A 20,335-nucleotide genomic window follows, 5' to 3' on the forward strand; every position below is an offset into this window, starting at 1 on the left:
GTTTTGCTATATATCTCAGCTTAGTTTTACTTTTTGTTAGTCTTTTCATTTATTTTGGTTTCATTTTTATTGCATGAACAACATGTTGTTTATTTATTTAGTTTCAGTTTTAGTAGTTATAGCTCTGTAGAATTACCACAACACAGATCAGTGTTGACCAGAGCAAAACAGCATAAGTGTTTGCACAGCTTTAACCAACTCTCATGAAAACCTCTCAGTAATATTTTGAGCAAACACTGAATCCAAACAAATGCAACTCAAACAAATCAAAATCAAAATGATGAAGAATTCACACCAACTTCATTTTTATATACAACCTAGTTGTTTTATATCCAATCAACTTAAAATTGTAAAAACCAATAAAGCCCTGCTTACACTGTGAGATTTCAGTCACGATTTTGTCATCCGAGACAAATTTGGGAAACCCTAAAAGATTCCTGAAATCCTAGGCTAAAATCTGTGAACTTTAAGAGTGATTTAACATGTTCACAGACAGCCGCTTAGTGCCTGTTGCAATCAGATTTTTCCACCGATGAAGTTCTGGCAGTGTCAGAAGATTTCAGGCAGTGTGACAACAGCTGCGATGAACATCAATCTAAGAACCAATAGCAGCACAGTATCTGATGACGCAATCCACGCAACAATTCAAATGACCGCGGGGAAATGTCAAAACAATTTTTTTCTTCCTGGTTTCATTATTGAGACGCGAAGTGTGCAAAATTGCCGCTACAAATTGTTTACGTTTGCTGTGAGGAATCATTTCAGAATGTGAGATAGTGAAAAGTGTCACAGGTGAATGACGTCAAACTCCAGGGGCGTTTTCTTTCGTGTTTAGCGCTTCTTCATTTTTGTTTAGTCTGACATTATGACAGCTGAGATCTTACAGTGTGACATGGGAGCCGTTCAGGATTACTAAAAAAATAAATAAATAAAGTAAAAATCGCCAGCCTTAAGTTAACTTAATCGATTTGAGTTGAGACAAGATAAAGAGATTGTGTGGAACCCAGCATTTTTACACAAAACAAAACAAAACAAAACAAAACAAAACAAAACAAAACAAAACAAAACAAAACAAAACAAAACAAACAAAACAAAACAAAACAAAACAAAACAAAACAAAACAAAACAAAACAAAACAAAACAAAACAAAACAAAACACTTTAGGATTATCCAGCAAAATTGCTGAATTGTTCAAATAAATGATGGAACAAAGTCAACGATGTCCAAAAACAACATGGTTTAAAAACTGACTTTAAAAAGTGCTTAGGAATTTGTTTTGTGTTCACCATAACATGTAAAATGTCCAAATAAACAACTAAATTATTCAACTAAACTACTCAATATTGTTCGGACCCCACTGACTGCCACTCTATCGAAACTCACAAACACAACATTCCGAATTTTCTTTTCTGTTTACAAAAATAGCACCAAAGGTAACCCTAATAACCCTAAAAAGTCAAAATTATTAAGAATTCAGAACAACTTCATTCTATTTAAAGATAATATTTGTAGCTAAACATGCCTAGTTTATATATTTTTTCACAGATAGAGAAAATACAGAACACTTGTTATATGTTTAAGATGTTTGTGTACATTTAAAATACATTTTTACTGCTTGTTCAAGTTACTTACTTTAAATGAGCTCGTACAGCATGGTTTTTGAGTTTTTTAACTTAATTATTTCATGTTCAATCAACCGAAAATTGTAAAAACCATTAAGTTACCGTAATTGATTTGAGTTGAAACGAGAAAAAGGATTTTTGTGGAACCCAACATTTTTTACAGTGTATATTATCACACGCGTTTTGTCTGTAAAAACACATCTACAAGGTTTTTCTCTAAACAGCCGCAGATCAGAATGAGTAAATTCTAAAAACAATTATTCCTTTATTTTAGTTTGTTTTTGTGGTTAGTTTCATTTACTTTTAGTTTTCTTTTATTGTGAATATTTTACACACTGTAGAAAATGCTGTAAAAATAAATTTGAGTTGGGACAACATGAAGAAATAAAGTTAACTTATTAGTTTTCACACATTTAAGTTAGTTAAACATAAAACTATTAAGTTGTCTCAAATAAACCCTAAAGAATTGTGTTGTTTCAGCTTATTTTAAATAAATAACTTGAACATGCAGCAAACATTATTTTTTGAGTGTATCATTTCAGTTAACAAACAAGTTTTCGACCAATAAGTCTTGGTTTAACCCTGGATCTGACAGGAGATTATGAAGACAAAACTTCTTCTCTGGAATATTGTGCAAAAGCAAGCGAAAAAAGTTTTGGTTTCATGATGACGTTCCAGGTTGGAAAGCACATCAAGATAAACATCCTTGTCAGGCACCGTGATTAGAGAGAAATCTGGGTACGTACTGGTTTTCAGATTGAGCAGGACAGGGCAAGCTGAAGGTCTGATAGGGGAAGCTCCAAGGGTTGTTGGCAAACACGTGGCTCTGAAAAAGAGGATGTGAAATATTTGGAGGGTTTAGACATTCACAGATAATAAAGAAAGACTGGACTTTAAATTTGTTATTCTGTTCTGACCTGTAAAGTAGCTGTATGTGTGTGGGGTTTTTTTTTGACATAAGGTTGTGTGTATTTGATTTATTTGTTGTTTCTGGAGTAAAAGGTGGAGCAGCAGCTCATTTATATAATTAAAGACACACAAAAACTGCGTGGTTGGTTTTGCTTCAACCCAAATATGAGTATTTACAGTGTGATATTTGTACATCACTGACACATTTTGAAAATTTTTATTCATATTATTAGGCATATTATTAGGACAACTGTAAAATTTTGGCTTTTTTTCATTTACTACTACAATTTACTAGAAAAACTACATGTAAAAACTCAAACAATAAATAACTAGAAACTAAAGGTTATTGCACACTGAATCAGAATTTTTTGTCCACCATTTTTGCACGTTAAAAAAATTAATTCGACCTCACGTTGTGAGAATCATATCGACACACTGCCTCCGAAACTTAAGTCCGTCATTTAAAATTTTGAACTCGGTTAGATTTTTTTCAATTTTTCGCATCCGAAAAATGGCTTTGAGAGGTGTTTTGACAGTTCAGAGCCACCGTAAAAGCGAAAAGCTAAATAAAGAATGTCGTCATTAAAGCTACAGATAACTTTATTACAAACACAGTGCATAAAATAAGGACCGAATGTGGCAGACGGTTGAAAACCCATGATTGACCCATGATTGACCTCTGCCCTGCTGCTTTTTTAGGTGTGTGTGTGTGTCCATACATTTGAAGTACTGCCCATAGACATTATAATCGCCTCATAATCTGCTTCGGTCCATTGCTCCGTTACGTCAACCCCGCCGCCATCTATTATAATGTCTATAGTACTGTCGAAATCTGTTCAGGATTTGTTTACGTGCGTGAATGTGTGAAGTATCACAAGCAATTAGGGTTGTCGCGATACCATTAATTAATCTTACTATACTATACCAACTGAAGTATCATGATATAAAGTAGTATTGCAATACTGTAATTCATTATTCAAATTATAAAGTAAATTGTCAGAAATGCTATATTTTATGTTTAAATGTGCCTACTTAATTGTAAGTCATAATTCCCTTGAGGCCGAAAAGTATTATTTACACCCCACTTCACCTTAAATGTATTCATTTTTTTTGTTAATTTTGTAGATAACTGACCAACAAAAATACATTAAAACAAAGATACAAATTATACCAATGAAATTTGTTACAAAGGAGCATTTTTACAACAAAATTAGGCTATATGAAGAGGTTTCAATGTTTCCTGTTGCTGTTTTGGGTTTTTTCATATTTTTTCAGTCTTATCAGGTAAGAATCCAAAGTAATTCAAAATTTTACTTTGTGAGTCGATCTTTTAAAGAGATTGTCGCATTTGTTATAGCTAATAAATCATCTTAACAGGAACAGAAATTAACCGATTCAGATGTGCGTTCGAACTAAAGCATTAGAAAATGTGCAGGCTACCATAAAAGGCGTGAATTCTACACAGTTTTGCAACCTTAAAGGGCTCCACAGACTATTCAGATAAAATAATCTATTGTTGCGCAAATGTGTGACCATTTTAGTGACTTACATACAACATTATCTATTGTAGATAAACTATTAATGACCATACTATCATTTACAAACTACAGTGGCACCGCCAGTATTTTGGAGCCATAGTATCGTGATACTACCATAGTACTGGTAATCCGTGCAACCCTACGAACAATGTATCAAAATTCCACTGATTTCCTAAAATAAACTTTGCATTTAGGGATGATCCAGAACAGCTCTTTGATAATGAGCTGGACTCTCCTTTTAGTATTGGATGAACACAAGATGTAGCCTATTCCTCTTTCTTTTTCTACTTTGGAGAAGAGAGGAGAACAAAGTATCACTGCTTGAACTGAATCCAAAATGTTTTGCGTTTTTTCTCGATGGATTAATTAATACGCATCGGACTCAGTGTGCAAGGTTTGACTACGTGATGAATTTTTCACATACGCATACGAAAATTTCGGAATTCAGTGTGCAAAGTCCTTAACCCTCAAAACACATTATAACACATATTAAAACAATACACATGAGAGAGAACAATATACATACGCAAGAACTAAAGCGGTCATAACTATTTTAAAAGAAAACCATATTATTTCTTCATCTGATCAGTTTCTTTTTCTTAACATTTGACTTGTTTTGATCAATAAAACATGTATTTAAATATTGATGAGAAATATTTTTTTAAATAAATCATTTATTAATTATAAATTTTCATGCTTCAATGAACTATAGGCATTTATTAAAACTATTCAACAAAATTAAATCATAAAATAGTCAGCAAAATGGGGAAAAGGCTAAATATATTTTACAGAAGGTACTGACAGTTATGCGAGTTCATAAATTAACAAAACACATGCCCAAAACATGTACAAAAATCTAAGTTTACAGCAACTGCAAAGGAATTTTTATTACTGATAACAACATCATTTTTATTTTCATTTCCTTACTAATACCTAAAGAATAATAATTCTTTAATAAAATAAAATAAACTTTAAAAAATTCTATTAATGTCTTGTGAGCCAAAACAAGCTCATAATGACTGCTGAATTGAACTAAATCAACATATAGAAGAAGATAAAGAATGAAATGAAAAATTCATAACCTTTAAACGGTTGAGCGCAGCTGAATATAGCCTGCTTAAAAATAGCAAGTCGTTCATCCAAACTCTGCGTCTACAGGAAACTCCATTCATTTACAGAAGCGCTATTTACGCTCGTGATGACATCACCAAACTCCAACTCTACCCAAATATTTATTCTTGATCTCCCATTTTCTACTCTAAACCATCTTCTTCTTTGAATTTGGCTTTGAAAAATGTCGCAATATAATATAATATAATATAACTCAAACAGAAAAATGTAAAAAAAGCAACGGCGCTTATGAAGAATCGGGTCTTCCTGCTGCTAAAATGACTCTGTGACCACAAAGACGTCATTCTGTCACCCACACACCAAAGTCTTGAGATTTTGCCAGATATCAGAGTCAATGACCCAAGTTTTTGAAAAAACGAAACTCCTTGCGAACTTTATGACTCGGACCAGGTACAGTAGCTTAGCATCTTGTCTCGCCACAACATAAGTGCTGATTGTATTCATCTCACAAAATAAGAGCATTCAGCATTTGTAACTTAGATTTTGCTGACATCTAGTTATTAAAAAAAAACAACAACAACAGTTTTAATATATTTATTTACTATCTAATATATGAAATATTTTCCTAAGTATCATGATGCTGGAAGTGTTAAGGGTATGGATTCGATTCCCAAGGGAATTCCAAAACTAATCAAATGTGGACCACGTATGATTTTTTTTTTGTCTATTTAAAATTTTTAAACATTGTTATTGTTTTGTTTTACTAAAGGAACACAACTTTGTAACATTTTTAAAACCCTCAAAATAAAGATTTTTATTTTTTTCATTCATTTATTCATTTTCTTTTTATTAATATTCTTTTTATTTTAGTCCTTTTATTAATCAGGGGTCACCACTGCGGAATGAACCACCAACTAATCCAGCATATGTTTTATGCAGCGGATGCCCTTCCAGCTGCAACCCATCACTGAGAAACACCCATACACACTAATTTTAGATTTTTACATATAAACAATGAGTTATAGAGATCTAACCAATTATTTTAAGAGATAACAAAATCATTTTTTACATTACCTGACAAAAGTCTTGTCGTCTATCTCAGTTTTAGGAACAACAAATAATAACTTGACTTCTGGTTGGTCATTTGGTATCAGAAGTGGCTTATATGAAAGGCAAATGCCTCTAGATTAGGCTTATTTTACCAAGAAAAAAAAATAGGATCATGCCTTGATTTTTAATCATTTAATTAGGACAGTAAGGTCTGACTTTGCTTAGACAAAAGTCTTGTCACTTAACAGAAATAATGTACAGTATAGAATATAAATTCATGGTGCAGTGGTAAAAGAATTAATATTGTGTATGACTCCCATGAGCTTGAACGACTTAATCCACACATCTCTGTATAACTTATTAATAAAGTCATCTGGAATGGCAAAGAAAGCGTTCTTGCAGGACTCCTAGAGTTCATCAAGATCCTTTGTATTCATCTTCAATGCCTCCATCTTACCCTAGACATGCTCAATAATGTTCATGTCTGGTGACTGGGCTGGCCAATCCAGAAGCACCATGACATACTTTGCTTGCAGGAACTTTGATGTAAAGGCTGAGGTATGAAACGGAGTGCTATCATGCTGAAGAATTTGCCCTCTCCTGTGGTTTGTAATGTAATAGACAGCACAAATTTCTTGATACCTCAGGCGGTTGATGTTGCCATCCACTCTGCAGATCTCTCGCACGCCCCCATACTGAATGTAACCGCATGAGTTTTCCTTCATCAAACTCGACTGATTTCTGTGAGAATCTTGGGTCCATGTGGGTTCCAATAGGTCTTCTGCAGTATTTGTGATGATTGGGATGCAGTTCAACAGATGATTCTTTGGAAAAATCTACCTTTTGACACTTTTCCAAAGGATCATCTAGAAATCTTACAACTGAGATCGACGGCAAGACTTTTGTCAGGTAGTGTATGTATGAACTACCATTAGAAGAGCAATCAGTAGTTCTAAATTCAAATATAATATTATTTAATTCCATTCTAATTCTATTCAATCTTAATAAAGCTTCTTATGTATAGCAACGATTATATTGGTAATTCTTAAATAATCTGTTCTATTAGGTTTCATTTAATGCCACTGTAAAAAAAAAAAATGAATATTTGTATGCTGTGTAAAAAAATAAAAGCTCACATCAATTCTTTTTTGTTCTTCTGGATTTTCTGGCTTTATCATTTATGGGTTTAATTAAAAATTTTATATTTGTTTATAAAACTTGTAAAAGTTTATAATTTGTCTATAAAAGTCTGAAAAAATTCTTCTGAATTTCAAAAATGAAAAAGAAATATTGGTATGAAGAGATGGGATTAACAATGGAAGTTATATTTACTGTTTACCTCTTTTTTGATATCTAATTTTTATTGTCATACAAAAGACTAATAAAAGATTTAAAATATTTTTTCTATAAATATTGCTTTTTATTTCAGAAAACAATTGGTCAGATTATTATTATTACTATTATTTTTTTTTTGAGAATGAGTGTTATCCGCTTGTTAAGTGTGATGTTATGCAAAGCGGCTTCCAGGTCCAAGAGACTCAACAAATGGTAATAATAAACGTTTATAAAGTGATGTAATACTTTACAAAATAACGATCTCTATATGCCTAATATCCGATAGCCAAAGAGTGATTCATTTTTTATAAATTGTTAAAATATTAATGTCTGTGATGTTGTTCTGTACACCATTATTTTATATAAAATTCACTTTAATGTGTGATATGACTAAAAAATGGCCATAAAAAAATTTGATCTCAATACAAATGAGTAGCGGCTTGGACCTGGAAATAGTACTCCACATGTCACCACTTAACAAGTGGATTACACCAACTGCTGATTTTTTAAATGCTCTAGAGTAAAAAATTGGTATTGTGTTGTATTAAAATTAAAGTAAATATGTCTGAAATTCATTTGGTTATTTTACAACTAAAACTAAAAATAAAAATAAAAATAACTATCAACTAAAAATTTTATAACAAAAATAAATTAAATGTATTAAATAAAAAATTAAAATGTTACAGTTTAGTGTGAATTTCATTCATTTTTAAATAATTAAAAATAAATGTTTAAATAATGTTTAATTAATTAATAATTAAATTTAAAAAAATGTTTCTTTTACCAACCTTGATAAGAATCGTTCTAAATAAACTACATTCTAAACGAAAACACAAGGTTGTATATAAGAAAGTTACCATTGGAGGTGCCAGGACGAAGCCCCTGGCGTCCAGCTGAGGCCCAACCGAATTAGAGAAGCTCTGCCCGTCCATGGCAGGCGGAATGGAGAGTGAGGGCATCAGACTGGAGTCTCGTACATGTCAGATAAATCCCGCGATCCGGTCAACGTCTTCCCAACATGACCTGAGCACACAAACACAGGAGACACAGGACGTTTGGTTGGTGGAAAAACAAGTGGGTGAGCATTAATATGACAGTGTTAAGACTCAAACCACTGACTCATTGCTGGGAAATACTGTTAGAAACACTGTAAACTCAAATCTAATGACTCAAAATGGCCTTGGAAACAACATGAGGGAGAATAAGATGAAAGTAAATAATCCTTGAACGCTTTTCCAAATCATAGAAGAGTAAAAAAGGACTCAAAGAGCTTCATTGTGAGGAGAGAATGATGTCTGAATAGAGCGTATTGTGGAGATAGTAAATTGAGACTTTTTAAGAGGATTAACAGAACAAACAACATTTTTTTTCTCACACGATTGGACAACAATTATGCAATGGAAATTCTGAGAAATGCAAAGCGCAAACAAGCTTGTGTTTCTTGTTAGGAAGTTGAAAGTGTGCCAGAGGACGGTTAAAAGATAACATTCAAGCAAGATGATAATTAGTTTCGTTTTTAGGTCTGATAGCAGACGATTGGCTAATATTGAAATTCTAGAATCCCTCATCTACACTGCATTTATTTGTATGTTTGACATTTATTTTCGGTTGTGAATTGCATTATGGGAACTTGATCTGGGCTCTGTTGATTTAAACAATTCAACTCTACAGTTTAACAAAGGGACTTTTATTGACTTTTTTAGTAGTTTGAAATAATAAAATGTGTAATAAATCATATATAGATAATTAAGTTTGTAAAATAACAGAAAATGTACTGGCTGCTTATTACAATGTTTGTGTGCTGTAATATACAACATCAACCCAGAAAATATATCACTTTAAACTAATAAAAATAATAATAAAAGTCACTTTTTCCAAGGTTAAAAGTTTTTGGAAGGAAGATCAAGGTCCCATAATGCAATTCAAAAGCAGAAATAAATAGGGAAAAATAAAAACATGAATCACAAAATAGGGAAAACTGCTAATTTACAGATTTACAAATATGTAAATAGTGTACTAACGTGTTGAAATGCTAAAAGCATTTATGCATCACAACAATGCCTGAGGAAATTCATATTCATTTGTATATTATTTACTAAAGATTACATTTTAACAGTGCTAATTTAAAGTGTTTATAAAAACTAACTTCACGCTAATTTCACTCGGAATAAAAGTCTAACTTCACTTTCATAACAAAAGGCTTTTTGTGCACATGGAATACCTATAAGCATGGACTCCTATCAAAATGACTGGATTTCATCTACGAAAAACTTTAAACGTGAAATATTTATGACTTTTTAGCAACACCAGTGGTCGTTAAGTGTACTGCAGGCAATAAAACGTAACATTTAACTGCGTAATGTAAAATGAACGCATAAGCGTGGGACCAAACATGATTTAATGTCTTGATATACTTATTACAATGAAAAAACGACAATAAAAACAGCGATAAAAAGTGAATTTGTGTGAATTTAAGTGTTAAACTGACTGAAGTTGAAAAGTAAAAAAATAGATAAATACAAATAAATATATAAATATGTAATAATTTCAAAAGCAGATATCCAAAATTACCAATGAAATTAACAATCCTATATGGGAAAAACTGAATATGAGTTTGCTTCTTAGCTAAACCTAAACAAGTAAAAAGCCAAAAAACAAACAAACAAACAAAAAAACTTAAAACAAATTGCTCAAACTTTAATCGAAACAAAAAATATTAACATTTTATTTATTTATATTTCATAATCAAATAACAGAGATTGTGTAGTAACCATGAATAAAAACATATTTTGGAAATCAACATATAAATGAACTGTTTTTTTTTAAAAGCCTAAATATTTTTCAACATATTTAGCGTTTTTTACAAATATTATTGGCTAATATTATATTCCCTATCTGCACAGTCTCAATTAGGGCTGCACAATATTGGAAAAATCTTGCATTGCAATATTATTTAATTTTGCGATATATATATTGTGATATGAATATGATTTCACCAGATGACTTAATATCTTTGTGGGACTGCATCTCCATAAAATCTAATAAACAATCTCTAAATGTCCCGACACATTTTCCTTGTTGTCTGAGCTATTTGCAGTGTATTTCTGTATTTGCATGTATTGTGTTTATTTTTATGTGTTTAGTCAATAATTGATGAATTGATGATGATTGACTATTTGCCTCTTCATAAAATAAAGTGTTTTACAATTTCCTGAGTTGTTGTTAAAGTCACAAGTGGTACAATTTCTTTTGCCTCAATGCTTTTGAAATCATTACACAATTCCAGAAATCAAAAACACATGCAGATGATAAATTATAATGTAAACTTAACATTGCATAAATCCTGTGATGTGACTATTGCGAACAATCACATTGCGATACCGATGCTGAAACCATATCTTGTGCAGCCCTAGTCTCAATTACATCAATTAAACATAAAAGCAGCAAAAAGCTTAAGATTAAAAGATTATGAACGCATTTTTTCCTCCAAAAACATGCACTAATATATTGTGCACAATGACACCAAAGACAATATTTTGATTTGATGTTGTCTTTGGAAACACTCAACAACCTCAGAGGATACACATCCATATTTCTTCCACCATCATACATCTGGCCAGTCAATGCATCCCAGTAAAGAGGAGGTGTCCATCTCTCCAACCCCCTGCCACAACGGACAATCAATACTGATTACTATTGAGTTCCCAAATGTCCTCTTCCTGTAAAGCACCATTATCTTTACTGGAAGACTGGGGGAAAAAAAGATGAGAAAGCACCAAGGATAGAGACTTTCACAGAAATGTCGTACACACGGCTCTTATTTGGTGTAACAGCCCAGATAATAACAATCCAAGCACACAAAAAATGAATGTTGCAAAACCAGGAGGTTGTATAAAAATGAGAAGGAAGCATTTAAAGTTTAAGTCTTAAAAGGAATAATTCACCTAAAAATGAACACTTTCCCACTATTATTCACCTTCAAGTGGTTCCAAACCTTTTTGAGTTTCTTTCATTTGTTGAACAAAAGAAGATACTTTGAAAAATGTTGGAAACGGGTAACTATTGACTTATAAAGCAGGAAAAACACAAACTACACTCCAAAAAAATAATTTTTGCTACTTGTTAAAACTACTATTTAAAATGAACACAATTCTTGTTTTTTTTTTGAACAACTAAAAAGTTTTAATGTTAAATCCACTTAAATTTTGCAAAAACTCTAGCTTAACTTTGTCTTTTTCTTATAGAGTCACAAGTCTATGGAATACTCTTCCAACAGAATTAATCACATGCACAACCTACAAGATGTCTGACCAGGAGGTGGCTTTTGTCAAATCAAATTTACACACACTGAGTGTTGTGTTTGATCTTGTGTTTAGTCTGTATGTGATTGAGTCTGTATGTTTCAATTTGGCTATATTATTTTAATATTTTATTTTTATTTTAATAAAATCCAGCTGCAACCCATCACTGGGGGGAACACCCATACACTCTCATTCACACACACACATACACTACGGACAATTTTAGCCTACCAAATTTACCTGTACTGTATGTCTTTGGACTTGTGGGTGAAACTGGAGCACCCTGAGGAAACCCACGCGAACACAGGGAGAATGTGCAAACTCCACACAGAAATAGCGACTACCCCAGCCGAGGCTCGCACCAGCGACCTTCTTGCAGTGAGGCGACAGCACTACCTACTGCGCCACTGCGCCGCCTGAATGAATAATATTTTAATTTTATTTATTTATTTATTTTTTCTATTGTTTGATTGTTTTAAGATTTACCTGTCCCGGTACCGCAGGTGGAAAATAGCAATCGTGCTAAAACTTAGCACAACGCATCTTTCCTTTTTGAGCGTAATGTAATTTTGTGTACGTCCCTGTTAAATAAATAAATTCAATTCAATTCAACATGAAGCAACTGTGTGAAACCCAGCATTTTTTACAGTGTATGAAAGTCTCCAACATTTTTCAAAATATCTTCTTTTGTGTAACCCATAAAGGTTTGAAACAAGTAAAGATGACAGAATTGTCTTTTTTGGGAAAACTATCACTTTAAATAACCTTACACTGTAAAAAACTGTTCCTGCCTTAAATTTTTGTGTCGAATCAAATAAACATGTCTAGTCATCTCAGCTGAAATCAGTCAAACTGACTAAACATATTTTCTCAGACTTTGTATACAAAAAATGATGATTAACTGATTAACTGATGAACTAAATTAACTTAAAAGCATTTGTTGTCGTGACTTTTTGTCATAACATTTATACAGTTTACTTTTGATTAATGTAGAATGGCTTGTTGTGACACAAACATGACGTGCGGTGTTGTATTTCAGTAAATATATCTGTGATGTAGAGGGAAAAACTAAAAATAGGATGAAACGTCATCCCGGTGCAAGACGTAATGGACAAATTCATTTAAGAAGGAAGTAAACCCTTGAGTTTGTCTTCCAAAACCAAAAATTGTAAAAGAAAAACGTTTCAGGTCAGGACAAAATGTGCCCAGTTGGTAATCGCACTGGAAGCTTGCAGATAGTGTGAATTGCGAAAGTTAAGGAGATTATTTGGTGACCTCAGAAGCCCATGAGACTGTTGCCTCAGCGGGTACGCCTGAAGCGCAAGACTTGACGGATGCCTCACGCGTTTCCTTTAATCTCTCACAGCGGGATCTCTCATTTTTCAGGGAAGTAAAGGAAACATGCATAATGTCAAGGAAAAAAAAAACGTCCTCAGGTTTGCGGTGTGGTATGGACCGCCATGAGGGGGTTTTCCTCAAGAGTTAGTTAAGGCCACCGCTCACATTCTGAAGCGTCACGCTGAGCAAGAGCGTATGGAAGTCATCCAGGAACGTGTGACTCTGATAATCCGCTCTGCTGCTCATCCTCGTGAGCTTTAACAAGGGATTTTGTCAGCTCGGAGTTCTCTGATGTTCTTGGATCAGTGTCATCCTGAAATTAGGTAGAAGGAGGGGGGCTATTCTCCAAGAGTACATGATTACAATTAAGTATTATTGTTTATTTAAAATTTAATTTTGACCCATTTACAGTGGTCAAAATTTGAAGTGGATCTAAAAGCTTCTTCAAAAGAGTGTTGTCCAACAGTTTTAGACAATTTTCATAAACTTTTTTGATCTACTTCAAATGTTGGTCTCTAGGATGTTGCATGAGGTGCATTTTCGCCTTTAATTTGATTTTGATGTCTAATTCTGCTTCTGAAGATGAATGTTCAGCAATAATTCACTCAAACATACCCGCTTTAAAGGAACACTCCACTTTAAGTACATTGTGTACTAGGACTGACATAAAATCCATATGGGCCAACAAAATAGCAACTTTTCAATTTCCCTCAGTATTAGTACACGATGTAACTACAGAAGAGTCAAGCTTTAAATAGGACAATTATCGAAACTCTAGTCATTTTTGAGTGAGATGCTAATGGTCTAACCCGATTCAATTATCTATGCTAAGCTAAGCTAAGAGATTGGCAGAATTTTCAGCAGAACTGTTTAACCCTACAAGACTTTTATAATAATGCTATTTGCAAAAATGGAGTGTTATTTTTAAGACCTTGACCTTTCATGAGTCTTAAGCTGGGTCACAACTATCACATCATAGACTTCCATTTAAACGCATACAAGCGTGACAGACTGTAAACGCAAGCTCATGCAACATGTTTTGTGTTTCGCTGTGTTTCAAACTTCAAGTCTAACCTACAAATTCTTGTCACGTGAATGTGTGAAACCAATAGAAGATAAACACATGACCTCTCTGTAAAGAAATGTGAAGTATTGAGCAATCCCTCAGTTTATCAGTTTTGCATCATGTTTTTATCCCGCCACTTTTTGCATCACCGTCTGACAGAATTTCCCCTGAAAATCCCATGATCAAACTCTAGTGTGGATTTAAGATCACTATCAGCTAGCTCAGGTGTATTTAAATAGGGTTATAGCTCAACTCTGTAGGTCAGTGGTCCAGTTTTGATACTCATGTTTTTAAGCATTCATGAACACAGCAATCTGACTTGGATCCAGACCAAAACAACTGATCAGAGATTGCTTGATGAAGAAAAAAAGTATGAAAAGAGTTTGAGAACTAACTGAGCAATGGACAATACACAAAACTAGGCATGGGCCGGTATAAGATTCTGACGGTATGGTAACCTTGGAGAAAAACATCACGGTTTTGTGATTACTGCTCTAAAATATGTCATTTTTAAATGTCTGAGTAAAAAAACTACAACATTTTCCCCCATTGAACACAATATATATTTTTTTAATAAACATTTAAAATATTTTAGAACAGTAAACATGTCCGGCTAAATAATTCAAATAAATCCCTGACTTCTGCTGTCTTCATTAGTTTCAAACACACCGATTTCTTTACAACTTGAAAAGATATCTTTGGAGAACTGTCTTTTCTGTGGATGTAAATAAGCCACTGCACTGTTCAGGTCCAGACCATGATTGAATGTTGGTGTATAAGTGATTTGTTTTTCAGATGTTTGCTGAATCGTGGGCTGACACTTAGCTTATGATATAGAGGGTCCTTTACTGCTGGAGATACTGTTGTCCTAAAAAACTCAAAATAAAATAAAAACACGTAAAAGTAAAGTATATATACACCTTAGGAACAGTATAACTAATTTTGGTGGTTTTAAAACATTGACTTTTCCAAACCATGTAAACCTTAAAACCGGTTATCGTCCCATGCCTACCCACAATGTTTAGGCACAACGTTGATTTATAGCCTTTCCACATGACATGTATTAGCAAATGTTGGTCCATTTAGCAATGCTGAAATCTGTGTGAAAGTGAGCCGAAAGTGATTCCTCTTTCAGAACAAAGCAAAAAACCTATGAACTCCCTTTTAGGTGGAAATCCCCAAAAATAGGACAAAAAATTAATCACTTGTGGAGACCAGATGGGAGAATTTATGCAAGAAAGAAAGAGAATAATTATGTTGGCTTGAGAAAGCCAACATACTATTAGACTACTCTGTCCTCGAAAACAAACGTATCTCCTCCTAGGCTGTTCATGCTATAAGGCCAAATTTGGTCAAAATGTGCCTTCTGTATTCAAGATTGTTGCTATATCTCTTCATGCCAATCAGACGTGTCGTTTTTAAATAAAACATTTTTAAATATTCCATTTCAATAACCCGGGCAGATAAAAAATTATACAAGTTCCAAATTTGGCCAAAAGCAGGGTTCTGCTATATCTTTTCAGGTTTATCACACTTATAGTTTTCCAATAAATTATTTTTAAGCATTATTTTTCGCCATATCATTTATACATAATATCCAGGTCCAGTTTTTGACTGTCATGGAGACCGTCATAGAGACATTAAAGTTGACATATATCACTAATAGTGGCAAGAAGATTTGATGTATCATCACTAAGCTGTCAATTGTCCCCATGGCAATAAAACAGGATGACCTAGCAACCATTTAAAAACAGCAATATCTCTACATCATAACATCGTATGGACCTGGTTATTGGCTCATTTGATTCATGCTAGCAAATGAGACTTCTTGTGTACTAGGCATGGGAAGATAACCGTTTTCAAGGTATACAGCTGTTTGAAAAAGTCAAGGTTTTAAAACCATCAAAATTTTCTGCAACACCATTCCTTAGGTATGTGTACGATTTTTTTATTTACTTTTTTGTTTGTTTTTTTGAACAACAGTTTCTCTAGCAGAAAAGATGCCATTTTAAATTGCAAAAAACTGAAACCAATGAAGACAGCAGAAGTCAATAATTTATTTAGCCTGACATGTTTACTGTTCCAAAATATTAGAAATGTTTCTCAAAATAAAATATACTGTGTTTTTTTTTTTACCCAGACATTTAAAAAGAATATATTTTAGAGCAGTAATAACAATACCGTGAAACCATGAAAATATTATATTTTATCCAAGGTTATCAGAATCTTATACCAGCCCATGCCTACTGTGTACTATGCATGGTAACAATGATAACCCAAGTGCTAATAACGATTAGCTACATGCTATTACTGATTATCTAAGTGCAATAACATATGCTAGAAATGGCTATTAAGTATTAGCATTTGTTCAAACATGTACACGAGCGTTGCCATTTCATTTTATTTGTTAGTTTTTTTTTTATTTGTTAGTTTATTTTATTAGTTTCATTGGCTTTCTCAAGCCAAGATCAAAATTCATCAAGGAACATTACATTCTAGTTCCATTTATTAACTATTTTTCCATAGTTACATTTGGCTTCCAAAGCATTCTGAGCTAAAATAACTAAAATTTCAGGCAAAAAAACACTAACCTGCGAGCCCATAACACTGAGGGCTCACAGACTTTTGGGTTCCTTAATGTTTTTGGCTCAATGTTTTCTCAAGAAAAACATCAATGTGTGCACATCTAGGGGATTCTTGAAGGCAGTTGACCTGATGAAGTTCATGTAAGTTGAAACGTTGTCCAATTAAATGTGTCTTTTAAGTAGTAAAGTGGCAGTTTTTGACTCTTCAGTATTTTCTCCTCACATCATGATCATTGGAATTATCTGGAATAGAGGAACTCATTCATTTAAAAAAATATATATATAAGTGAGATTTAACATTGATTTGAAGAGCGTGATGACTGTTAGCCACAATCTGTTTGCTTTTTATGGTCCGATTCCAAAACTGGGGAGTATAGCTGTGTCCTCATTTGCTCTTAATCTATCTCAGTCCTTCATCTCTGGGTAAAGGTCTTGTCGGGTCACTACGCTAGGAAGAGCCAAACAAGTGTGAGGTATCCAGAGGGTTTCACATGACTGGCTGGGAAAGCCGAGCTGGTGAACTCGGAGCAGACGATCCCGGGAGATACAAGAAAATCATGCTGACACTTGTTTGGAAACAGTCGAAGCTAATGCAATTAGAGAAACAAACTAAGCATGCTAAGTGCGGCCAAACGTGTTTGCAATGGCAAAGCCAGACACATTGATTCAGAGAGGGGAAAAAGTTAATCTGCGAGTACTGGCATCACATTTAAATTGGTAGACATTTAATGATGTATTTGACATAATAATTAATAACATCGATCTGATCATTTGAGCACCCCCATTTAAACTGATGTATGAGATTCTAGCCAATCCTGACACAATTACCAATTCAGGGTTGATTTTAAACCAGACAGAATTCAAGTGCACACATTAAAGAAATTAAAAGAGAAATTAAAAGTGAAACTGAACGAACCACTTAACAGGACGGCTGGTATGTTACAGATTGTTCCAGATTTCTGTGAATCATCCAAACAACTGGAGGCAAATAGTAACCATAGCAGAAATAACGCTCAAAAATGACTCATTCAGTTGAAAAATACACTGCTTATAGCGTTATTCTATAATTCTACCCAGCCTATTGCATTGTGCGATCACAATTACAGGCAATATTGGACATCTGGGTGGGACATTTACTATTATCAAGCATCCGCACTGTGAGTCATTCCGGGCTTTCATTTCACTGAAGAAGAGAGGTTTACCGATGTCATTCAGAGCCTGAGATCAATGGTGGCTATTCAAAGCTGGAGCGTGCTAAAAGGGATCTGCGCAACTGGTGGCTTTATGAGATCTTTTTTCCAAAGACTCAGTGATACATTTAGTTCAACACCTCGGCGATGTTAAGATAAATATTAAATGACTTAAAATAAGACTAAATGGGGCGCTAGAAATAAAAGCTAATTCCACAACCTATGGTCTAGTAGTAAATCTTCCAACATTATTGTAGTTGAAATGTCCCACTCTAGACTTAGTAAAAGGTAAAAGATCAATGATTGGAGGACAACTGCTCAACCAAAAATACGTTTTTTAAGAGGTCAGAAAAATATGAATGCATTACCCAAGGAACTTTTTTTACAGTTAAGAGGACTAAAGAAAGAAAATCTTATCTCTGATAAGCATTTGGAGGACAATAGAATTAAAGGGCCATGAACCCCCCCTGTCTTAGCAGGTTGTTTTCACATCTCTAGTACGAAAAAAGCTAGGAAAGTGAGTGAGTCCAGCGTTGTTTAGGTGGGAGTTTTGAGTGGCGAAAGAGGGAAGGGTTACATGTTCTTGCTGATTTTTTACAGAAGCAATACAACACAGACGCAGGGGAATTGACAGTGACAGTGACTAACTGTTCCTTTTATGACCACGTTATACATGTTATAGCACATAATTCGACACCAATACCGACATTCAATACCGCATTCCATATGTGAGAAAAAACCCTCTGCATTTCTCAGTAGAAACACAGCCGTGTGTGTATAGACTATCCTGTCACATAAATGCGGCAAAAATCCTACACAACAGTAATAGTTTGATTAAGGTGTTTACATGTTTACATTCGGAAAGCAGCATTTACAATGGGTCTTTCAGTCCATATTATTTTGAATAAGGTCTGTCTTAAAAAAAAATGAAAGAGTACTGCTGATGACACGAAGTAAAACAGAACATAAACAAAGAACATTGATCACGTCGGAGCAATAGCCTAGTGGTTAGCATGCCGACATATGGTGCCGTAGCACTTCAGGGCGTCCCGAGTTCGAATCCCGGCTCGAGGAAAATTCCCGACCCTACCCCCTCTCTCTCTCTCTCTCACCCACTTCGCTTCCTGTCTAACTGCTGTCCTATCTAATAAAGGCCAAAAATAAATATAAAAAAAAAGAACATTGATCACACACTTACCAAATCCATAGAGACAGGACGATCAACACCAACTGAAGCTGCATCTTTTTTAAAAAGAGGACGAGAGGCAAATCCGGATTTCACCATTTCAAGATGCGAAAAGCTCTCGGGTAAAAAATGTTCCTAACAAAAATATTTTTGTTGCATGTTAGCAGACCACTGTAATCCACACGTGAGTTTAGCTGCATTCTAATAGCGGGGAAGTGGAAACAAAACCTTCATTGCAGCACATTTATAAACACAACACTGACGACCCATGTCTCCAAACAATTCTTCTTCTTCCACTTGTTTTAATTACGGTTGGCAACACAACGTGGCGTCTCTCTGCCATCTGATCACTGTCACAGGTAAAAACAGTCTTCAAAGCTATCATGCATATTAATGAAGTTGCACCTCATTCACAATAGAGCGCACTTATTGGTTCGAACCAAGTCTTTCACATGAATTAATGCTGAAAGCTCAAAAACGTCACGTTGTACCCGCCGGTACAGACATCTAGTCTCCACGCTGGAATTTACACAAGGATCTATGGCCGAGACATAGCTTCAAAATATCTTTTCAAACCGGAAGAACGAAAACCTTTTTTTTTGCATTTTTTTGTGAAATATATGTGTCCTAATAGTGTTTAGCAACGTTGGACACATATACGACTGTCAACATCTCAAAAAATTTATTTTGGTGTTTTGTGACCCTTTAAAAAAGAGATTATTCCCAAAACAAAACAAAAAAAATCTTTAAAGATTATTAAGAGTAAAAAAACCTGAGAAATGATGAACATTTGCATATCATACAAAAAACATTCTCAAAACATAATTATCATTCCTAAGTGGGTGCAAAATTGAATGAATGCAGCATAATTTATCTGAACTTGTTGCAGAGAAAGCGTGGTTTGCACACTTGCAGATTACTCATATGAATTTATGAGTCCCAGAAAGCCACCAGACGTAAAAACCAAGTCAAAGTGGTAAACATTTGAGAGCAAATCAGCAACTTCTTGTTCATCTGCAAATAATTTTATATTCTTTAACTGGTCTGTCCGCTTTCTTACAGTCAGTTGCCACCTCTTCTGACCCAGATTTACAGCGTCATTTCATTTCAATTCCCCAATATGAGCTACTCAGGCCTTCATCTG

The 20,335-nt window shown here is 34.0% G+C and overlaps 1 protein-coding gene across 1 annotated transcript in view; it reads right to left on the reverse strand.

Moving 5' to 3' along the window:
* si:ch73-63e15.2 (protein strawberry notch homolog 2) overlaps positions 1-20,335 on the reverse strand; it is a 90,188-nt gene that overhangs the window by 62,324 nt on the left and 7,529 nt on the right. The window contains exons 2-3 of the mRNA XM_056447403.1: positions 8,383-8,548; positions 2,369-2,448 (exon numbers count right to left, since the gene is read on the reverse strand). Coding sequence (XP_056303378.1) covers positions 2,369-2,448; positions 8,383-8,484 — 182 coding nt within the window. The 5' untranslated portion in view covers positions 8,485-8,548. The remainder of the gene's footprint in view (positions 1-2,368; positions 2,449-8,382; positions 8,549-20,335) is intronic.

Source organism: Danio aesculapii, chromosome 22 (genome assembly GCF_903798145.1).
Source record: "Danio aesculapii chromosome 22, fDanAes4.1, whole genome shotgun sequence".
Lineage (NCBI taxonomy): Eukaryota > Metazoa > Chordata > Actinopteri > Cypriniformes > Danionidae > Danio > Danio aesculapii.